At 41.0% G+C, this 10,166-nt stretch overlaps 1 protein-coding gene across 1 annotated transcript; it reads left to right on the top strand.

Annotated features, from left to right (window-relative positions):
- The first annotated feature begins 8,417 nt into the window (after positions 1 to 8,417).
- LOC120258719 lies at positions 8,418 to 9,461 on the top strand. The gene has a single exon (XM_039266160.1). The coding sequence runs from the start codon at positions 8,418 to 8,420 to the stop codon at positions 9,459 to 9,461; it is 1,044 nt and encodes a 347-aa protein (XP_039122094.1).
- Positions 9,462 to 10,166: the final 705 nt, after the last annotated feature.

The following is a 10,166-nucleotide window of genomic DNA, read 5'->3' as shown; positions in this document are numbered from 1 at the left end:
GATAAAAGAAAACAAATGAGAATGATGGAAGAATAAGAACGTGTGAAATAGAATGAATGGTAATTAGATAAAATAGCAAAGTACAAAGTGCTTCTAAAATGAATATTCCCTGGCAACTGTGCCTAAAAACTTGACACGACTGAATATGCGTGTAAACCTCAAGTGCACAGGTGTTGAAGTAATAAATCCTAGGTGAGTGGGTATCATATCCACAGGGAATAGTGAATAAAAACACAATGATTGCTATCTAACTATGATGAGAATAAATCAATGGTATAATGAATGAGATTTATATAAAAAGAGATAAAAGAAATAAGAACGAGAAGCAAAATAAAATTGAGAGATAAGGCAATTGATATAAATGGGGTACTCGGATATTGTTCCACCTAGGACAATCATTTCAAGTGCAGAACTAACTATTATGCTTCCTAATTAATGCATTAATGAGTCATGGAAATCCTTCAATACACGGTCCCAAATCTAAGGTCAACCATGACTAACTCTATACGATGTCCCGGTGGAGAAATCGAACAATCTCAACACTTCGCACTTGTATAAAGTTGCATGGAGTTCTAGAGATTCCAAGTGATAAACCCTCTTCCTAGATGTAGACCTAACCTTTTGGTCTAGGTGAGAGGTCCCTAGTCACAATTAAGCCCTAGCTGCTAAAATCATTTCAATGCTTCACTCCATTGCCTTTGCAACTAAGCCCTAGCAGAAGGTCATCCCTTAGCCCGTTTACTCTATTATGACAACAAAGAACTCAAGGAAATGGAGGTAGGATAAATCACGTCGAAGGGGAAAGGGGACGCTCCGCTACCTCTCGACTCACCCTCTCAACCCTCTCCAATCTAGCTTTGTTTAACTCTCGTGGTGTGTCACTCACTCACAAGGGTTACCAAGATGAACTCTCAACCCTAGTGTCACTCTAAGAGAGCATTCAATCAATCAAACATTCAAGATTGGAACTCAATTAAAACATCAATTAAGGAAAGCATAATAAAAGGTTTAATGGAACAAATACATCCTAGGGTTCACAAATCCAAGTACCCACAAGGGGGTTTAGCTCTCCATGGATCTAGTAACAATCAACAATGAAATTGAATGTAAAAGCAAGTAATCCATACAAAGACCCCGTTGGTAGTCATATCGATGGTCTTGTGGAGTGGCCTCGTCTCCTCCAAAGGTCCCCTTGTTCGGCCTAGGGCACACCTCGCTGGATCGGTGCCAACAAAAGCTCCCCCAATAACCTTCTTCCAAGTGGAGCACGATGTCGAAGCTGTAGAACTACTCCAAAACCCTTGCCAATACTTCTCAAAACCCTAGCCGCCGCCTTTTTGAAAGTTGGGAAAAGATGGAGAAAAGAATGTTGAAATCGGGCTAAAAAAAGGCTTTAAATAGGCTGGAATCGGGCATCCACACGGGCCTGTGGATGTTCCACACGCCCGTGTGGATTCTCCGGAATTTTGATTTTCGGCCGGCTGTGAACATTAACTGCTACAGTAGTTGCTATAGTATCCCCCACCAAAAACACTCTCGAATCCACTTTTCATCGAGGCAACATAAACGGGCACACGTTTATGACGTAGATTGCGTCGCTTATTCAATAAACGGGTTCATTAGTGAAGATCTAGCTATCATTGCATAAGTTGGGATACACAAATGTGACTGCCTTCGTGCCGCTCCAACTCATTGTAATCGCTTGAATACATGGAGGTTGGCACACATTCACGTATCTTAGAGCCCCACTTGTGTCTTCGCGTTTGTTGCTTCCAAGATTCCACCAAATATTGCGTTCATGATCTACTTTTGGCTTCTTTTCTTAATACTTAGCTTCACAACCCTACATGCGTAAAAGAACACAAATACACATGTATTAACGCTTAAACCTGCTAAAAGTAATGCTCATCATAAGGAAAGAACACTTCGCATTCTTATCACACAAGCACTTATCACCACACTAAATCCATCTTACTAAAGACTTTTGGTAGTATAAGACTTCTTCTTAATAAAAGAACCTCCTCATAAAGCTTCGTTAGTCAATTCCTGTTATCTAGTAGAGCAAGTTAATTATTCAAATATAACCTTCTTTCCACTCTACTCATTGGTGAGGATATTGTGTTTTCTTCTAAAAATGTTACCAAAGGCAACTTATTTCCATTCTTGAATGTTATATGATAAGTACTTATGTATGTATATTAATTAGTATGATGTACTTACATTGAGCATTGTTTTCATCAAGTTTTATGGCTCATTCTTGTGTTTTCGTGTTCTTTTGTGCATTTAAGATTATGAAGACATGTTAAGGAGAAAGAATTCAAAAATAGATCATGAAGGTTCTTCATGGAGTTCTTTTGTGCAATATAACAAGCAAGACACAAGCCGTGATTATACATATGAGAGTGTATGCCAACTTCTAAAGAGTTCAAGTCAATCGGCGATTTGGAAGGGCACAAACGCAGTCAAGCACTGATGTTCCGGTTTGTTTGAGGATTTCAAAGCTTTCCAAATGGTTGTAGACATCAAGAAATACTACATGACCTACCACAGGGTTGAGAACATCATTTAATCACCTTTTTAACAAGTGACCATCACAATTAGGATTATATTTACTAGGATTGAAGAGGATTGAGAGGGTGAGTTTAGAGATAGCAGATGTCCCCTTTACCCTTCAATGTGATTTATCCTAGCTCCATATTCCATGAGTTCTTAGCAATTGTATAAGCGTGAGGCATCAAGAGTCCACTCTCTAGTGGGTCTTATATACAATTAGCGATCTTTCGCTTGGACCAAAGGGTTTGATCTAGATTTGGGAATAGAGTTTATCACTTGGAATCTCTAGAACTTCAAGCAGTGAGTCTTCTCTCCATCGGGATCTCGTAAGAGACTAGTCATGGTTGACTTTAGATTTGGGTTCTTGTGCTTTTGGATTTCCATGACTCATTCAATCTTAATTATGGAAGCGTAATCTTACTCTTGCACTTGAAGCTAAAGTCCTAAGGCAACATTGTCCAGGTACCCCACTTTCTCATCGATTGTTTCCTCTTCTTGGCCTATATGCTTTTGTTCTTTTTATCCATATTTTGGTAGTGTCTTAATTGAGTTCACCAATTGTTTTTAATTTGGCTATTTAGCAAAGTTTACTTGTTATTAGAGTCTATTTCCTATGGATTTGACTACTTGCCCTTCGGATACTTTATTACTTCGACACCCGTGCATTTGCAGTATGCATATGTAAGGGTGTGTTATTATCCTTGAACTATTTTGAAGAAACATTAAAATCCCCTTTATCCACCCAATTCTCATAAATAAACTTATTGAAATTAGGATGGGGAGCTAGTAGGCTTGAAACTTGAAAGGCCTATGACTATGATAGGGAAGAGAAGTACCTGACAGCTGGAGGAAAATAGGTTGATGATTGAACTTCACCATTGAAAAATGAGTAAGAACATCCTCTAGGAAGTCAGTTCTCCATTAATTGCTACAAGAAACTCTATCAAGTCTTTCCCAGAGTTGACCACGCATATAGTGAATTTTGGTCCCACATAACCAATATCCAAAATGTTGCAATCATCAAGCACTTTATTAAACTTCTTACACTTTGTGAGACTACTGCCAGAGCCACCTTTATTTCTCATCCATTAGAAGATTGACATTGAAATCACCAATAATTTCCCAAGGATAAATAATTAAACAACTAGTGTGATGGAGAAAAACCCAAAGGAAATTATAAAGCTAACAATGGGGACTAATATAAATTGTCATATACAAACCATGTAGCACACTCTTCTCCTAAGAAAAATGCACCCATTATATATAATGGCTGAGAATACGGATGTGGATATCAGACGTTTTACATGGCACCTAAATTCCACCTAAGAAGCCAACCACATCCTCAATGATCCAATCACTATAGCCCAAAATTCTATATCTTTCAGAGTCTACCCACTTATTATGAGCTCAAAGACAACAAAGATATCAGGTTTATAAGTGGTAACCATACACTCCACCCTTTTCCAATCCAAAGGATCTTTGATAGAATGTTGTACCAAAAAGTTTGGATCAACAACCACTATAGCATTTTCTTGCGTTGGGCTTTCATGAATGAGAATCATCTCATGATTTGGCTCAGTTATTCAAACTCGCTTCTTACCTTGGTCAAGAGGCTTTAGAATCGATAAATCAATGGGGTTTGCAAGAAGTGCCCCGAAATCAACAGTGGGGTTGAACATCACCTTGTTACCCTTTCCACTAGATCACCATGTAAGGAATCTCTAGGGATAATGTAGAATCTTTAATCCCTCTAGTATTTGTTGACTCAACTAAATCTTTAAGCATATCAAGTAGAGATATATTAATTTTACCTTTTTTTTCTAAACTTGAATTCCTACATTGTCAAAAGATATTCTTTTAACTCCTACTGTTGTGCCTATGAGCCAACATCCATTGTCCGGATAGCTCTTTACTAAAGATAGTCGACGGATCAACTTGTGACATACCAACAATCCCAATAGCCTGACCAAACTCACTAACATGATTAGCCTTTTTGGTCTTATAACGACAAACAAAGATTTTATGTCCTGCATGCCACAAGAAGAACAGATATGGGAAATCCATCCATTCTCGACTTTCTACCAAAAACCATACAATTTGAACTTTAGGATGAGTAGTTTGGATATGTCCATCTCCATAGCTATACTAGCAAACCTCCCTCATTTAGCTGTTCAAGTATTGTAATCAACTTTTTATGTTTTCCTAATTAGCATTCCTAATCTCCTTAAGAACATCTTTATGGTAATAACGATTAGCATATTTGGGAAACGAAACCCAAGTAGCTACTTTGGAAACATTAGCCAATGGAGTCTTGAAGGAAGAAAACCATTGTTGCATTGATAAATAGTACTCTATAACAATCCACAGTCCATGTAACATAGCTACTAACACATCCAATTCATTCCAAAGTTAAACCAAGAAGAACTGGTTATTGATAAGTGCTTGATTATACTTATTTTTCATATTAGAAATCATAGTACTAACCTTGTCTTTGGGCATGTTTAGTGTCAATTTCAATAACTAAAATGTGACTTTTATGTGTTCAGGCCAAATAATATCCAATTGGAGCAAAAGACGTCAGGTTGGATCAAATAGGAGCAAGAATGGACAAAAACGGGAGTATCCAGAGAGATACTGATTGCTTCACCGCAAGTATATGGGATTGCCAAGTAATACCTCGTGTGAAGACACGAGGATCATATTCCACGGGGCTAAGGATCTCCTATTACTCCTTCTCGAACTATTATCTAGCCTAAGATCTCAAGTGATGGAATTTACTCTACTAGAAGCAATTAAAATGAAAACAAGAGTTCCAACAAATTAGAGAAAACAAGCAATAAGCAAGCAAGAGAATCAATGTAATGCAAAGGCCTATGGATGTGGATCCCTTTGAGGGGTTATCATGAAACATGGATGATGATTAAAAGATGCAAGGGTAAATTGGACCAAGAGATTTCTAGATTAGAACAACCCCAATTTCTCGGTGATTGAACCCTAATCCCATACGAACATTGAAAGGAATTTCTTCCAAATCCACGTTCCTACGATTGCATTAAGTACAAGGAAATCACAAATAGGAGTAACCCTACTCTTCTTCGGCTTAACCTAATATGGAGGGCAACCAACATCCAATTTCTCGACGTGATGATACAACTATCCCCTTCTAATCCATTCATGATCTAATACATGTGAGCAAGTTACATCTACATGCATCACTCATAAAAGAGCTACGGACTTCTCCTTAGTGTAGCACTTAGTATGAAAACAATCGATTAAATCTCAAAATTACCCAAGCATGAAATTAACAAGTAATCATCCAAAATACATGATAAAACCCCGTCAAGGTCAACAACACCCGGTGACCTTGGGGGTTGATAAACGCCTAAATGTATGTATTTTATATGTATTAATCGTGTATTATTTGTGAACATGTTAACGAATTGATGCCCGTTTTATGTCTAAATTGGTTATTTCGGTGTTGCAGGTCTTAAATGAGTCAAACAATGCTCAAAAAATGCAAAATCGGATGAATTCGACATCAAAAAGCGGCATTTTTGGGGTCCCGATCTGTATGGCGACATCATGAGCGACACTGTAGCAAGCCATTGTTCTTGCTGCGGCCATTTGGCTGGGAGTTTCACGGGCTCCATGCGCCCGCATGGATGCCCGTGAGGTTCTCTGGGGAATTCTCAAGTCTCGATGCGTAGCAAAAACACTGTGAGGGAAAGTACGTGAGTCAAAACACTCGTAGGGCTGAGCACTCGTAGCACGGCGGGTTTTTGGGCATTTGGTCAGTGAGCTTCACGGGCTCCATGCGCCCGCATGGAGCCCGCATGGACTGACGGGGTATATAAGAGCTGATTTCTTCTAGGGGCAAGGAGAGGAGTTTTTGGAGGGTTCTCCAAGCCGATTTTCACCAATCTTTGAGAGGCAAGATTACATGTTTTGGAGAAGGGAAATCTAAGGGAGAAGCTCGGATTTGGCTAGATCTTCATCGATCTCTTCTTTAGGAGTTTGTAGAGCGGCTGAGGGAAGCCGCCCCATTGCGGCGTCCGTGGAAGCCTTTCCACCTAGCTTGGCTTGTCTTCCTTCTTCCATTGTTTGAGGGAGTTTTTATTATGCCTTTTTTGTAGTTGTTTGCATGGATTTGTTGCTTGGATTTGTTTGTATGGACGAGTAGACCCCTAGGTCACCGGATGCCGGTGAACCTTGGGGTGAACTTTATGTATTTGGATGATTTAAGTTTGTTTATTGCAATTGTTGTGTTTTTGAGATTCATTCTTGGTGCATTTGATGTGTTGCTTACATGAGAACTCACGTAAACCAACTGTTAGGGTTGTACTTGGTAGCGTGACCATCGCCCTTGTACTAGACACACCAAGTTTGGAAGGGATTTATGTACGAATCACGCCGTGACCATCGGGTATTCGCACCCCTCCACCATTAGGGCTAGAGCCGAGTTGTGTTCGGCTCTAATTAGGGGATTTCCCCACTTGTTAATGCAATCGTATGAGGATTTGATCGGAAGAAATTCCGTGTCAATACTTATACCGGATTAGGGGTCAATGGCGTGACCATCGGGTTGACCTAATCTAGGAAAATCTCTAGGTCCAAACCTTCAATTGCATGACATTCTTAGCATCCTCGTGCACTTTAGTAGCCCCTAGGGAATCCGCATCCGTGACCGTTCCTTTCCCCTGATTTTATACCCCTCTCCGTATTTTAGTCTCCACTTGTAGTTATCTTATTCAAATTAATAGATTAGAGAAACCTTTCGAATCATCGGCTAGACAATAAGCGAAGAGGAAGTAAGGGTAGATCCTTGGGGCCCGGGGGAATCGACACTCTCGTGCTCGCACGAGAGGTATTACTGACGACTCCGTGCACTTGCGGAACACTCATCAAGTTTTTGGCGCTCGTTTGCTGGGACCCACAAGGAATACTCGGAAAAACTTAGAGTTTATTGATTTAGCCATTTTTTCTTTTATTTTGTTCATCTGCTTCTTTTTGTACATATATTTCCATTTCACTTGTTCTTATTTTATTTTATTCTCTCGTACTTATATCCTGATTATTGGCTCTCAAAATTGTGCTAGGTACCATCTTATGACACGTACGTCGGACAAATCTAGTAGAACATCATCGAAACGTAAATTGAGAGAACCTTGCATCAAAAGATTGAGAGAGGTGGTCGAGAGTTGAACATCAAGGAACACGGGTTGAGATTAGTGAACCTTCGATCATGGCGAGAACCAAAGGCGTACCTTTGTCCGATTATGAAAGGCCTCGATTCTTGGTGAGGAATTCAGTGTACATGCTCCCACCGTGCCGGCTAATAACTTTGAAATCAAAGCAAGCACAATTGGGATGATCCAAAATTTCGCTACAATTTGATGGGTTAGTGATGAAGACCGCATGCGCATTTGTCTCGCTTCCTCCAAATTTGTTCCACCTTCAAGATTAACTTGATGTCGATGATGCGATAAGATTGAGATTATTCCCTTTCGAGTCTAAGGGGCGAGCATATCGGTGGCTCACGTCATTGGCACGGGGTCGATCACCACTTGGAAGGAAATGGTGGACAAATTTCTTGCTAGGTATTTCCCACCAAGCAAAGCGAGCTAGATTGAGGCAAGAAATTTACGCATTCCGCAAGGGGACTCGGAGACACTTTTTGAAGCACACGAGAGATTCAAGGATCTCCCTACAAGTGCCCCCCATCATGGCTTCTCCTCGTGGATGAGAATTCAGATGCTTTTGTAATGAGTCCGAATTATGCAACTAGACAACTCATCGATCTTTTATGACTGAGGGGGTCATTGAGTAATAAAAACCCTGAAGATGCTGAAATGTTGATTGAAAACATGGCGAGTAACGAATGCCACTGGTCTACTAGACAGAAACCACCTAAGGCAGCTGGAATTTATGAGATAGATAACAACACTGCACTAGCCGCTAAGGTGGAGGCCCTAACAAAGAGATTCGATCAGTTTATGTTGGGTTCAAGCTCAAATTCTGGAGCAGTTTTGTGTTGCGAGACTTGTGGGGCAGGGCATGCTACTGCTCGGTGTCCAATCTCAATAGCCTCTGTTGCCCCGGTCGAGACAGTTGATTATGTTGGGGGAGGCCCTCGAGGTCCAGGCAATCCCTATGGAAACACATACAATCAGGGGTGGAGGAATCACCCGAATTTTTCTTGGGGTCAACAACAGCAACCTCGGCCCCAGCAGCCTCAGGGACTTCCACAGCAATTTCCTCAGCAGGCCGAGAAGAAGTTCTCCACCGAAGATGTGTTAGCGAGATTCATGATCAGTACTGAGGCAAAATTTGTGAACATCAACAATCAATTCGCTGAAGTGAACACTGTTCTGAGGAATGTTCAGGCCTCCATCCAATCATTGGAGAACCAAGTTGGGCAGCTTGCTAGAGCAAATTCAGAGCGCCCACCGGGTAGCCTCCCTAGTAACACTGAAAATAATCCAAGGGAGCATTTGAAGGCCGTAACCCTCAGAAGCGGGAAACAGGTTGAAGCACGAGCCAAGGAGGGCTCAAGTACTGAGCATGATGGGGTAGCCGTACAGGAAGACCCGATGTCATCTGAGAGTTTAGTTGAAAGGGGAAAAGAAAAACAAGATGAAGAAACCCTTCAACTACCAACACCAAGGGTACCTGAGTACAAGCCGACCATTCCCTATCCGGCCAGGTTAAAGCAAGATAAAGAGGAGGCTCAATTCAAGAAATTCCTGAATGTGTTCAAGCAGTTACACATAAATATTCCTCTTGTTGAGGCGTTAACCCAAATGCCCAAGTATGCCAAATTTATGAAAGACCTGCTGACTAACAAGAGAAAATTGGAGGGAATTAGAATGCTGTTGCATTGCCACGGAGCGTCCGGCGATGATTTGTGAGAAGCTCCTCGAAGTTGATCGATCCCGGGAGCTTCATCATTCCATGTGGGATTGGAGAAGGCATGCAAGAGAAGGCGTTAGCAGATTCTGGGGCCAGTATCAATGTGATGCCCTACAAGCTGTTTTTGAAATTGGGGTTAGATGACATGAGGCCTACAAGGATGACAATACAACTTGCAGATCGGTCTATAAAGAAACCCCAGCGGTGTTGTTGAGGATGTCTTGGTTAAAGTAGACAAACTCATTATCGGTGGATTTTGTTATTCTCGATGTGGATGATGATGTTTGAAGTTCCATTGATCCTTGGGCGACCATTTCTTAACACTGCCGGTGCCCTCATTGATGTAAAGGGGAAGAATGACATTGAGAGTGGGGGATGAGGAAGTCATTTTTACACTCCCCGTGGCTATGAAACACACCTTGGACCACGATGATCCCCTCTATTTTACCGATAAAACTGATATGATTATTACTGACTGTGTGCAGGAGGTCTTGGCGATTAACCCTCTGGATGAATTCTTAGAAGGAGTGGATGGCGACGAATCTAAAGGGGAACAACTCACCTCCCGCACAAGTAAAGCATGTAGGCTTTGTGGGGACATTTCCATGGTCGCACAATAAAAAGAAATCAACCACCCGAGAAAATATGGTGTAAGAAGGACAAGAAAGCAGAAATTGGGGTTGAATTGTGCATTATCACCACCA

This window comes from Dioscorea cayenensis, chromosome 4 (assembly GCF_009730915.1).
Source record: "Dioscorea cayenensis subsp. rotundata cultivar TDr96_F1 chromosome 4, TDr96_F1_v2_PseudoChromosome.rev07_lg8_w22 25.fasta, whole genome shotgun sequence".
In the NCBI taxonomy this organism is placed as follows: domain Eukaryota; kingdom Viridiplantae; phylum Streptophyta; class Magnoliopsida; order Dioscoreales; family Dioscoreaceae; genus Dioscorea; species Dioscorea cayenensis.
Note: the sequence above shows the minus strand (reverse complement) of the source record. Positions and strands in the feature narration are given on the sequence as shown.

Excerpts from the sequence above, each read along its gene's own strand:
- LOC120258719 (XM_039266160.1), top strand. The coding sequence starts at position 8,418 with ATGGCGAGTAACGAATGCCACTGGTCTACTAGACAGAAACCACCTAAG.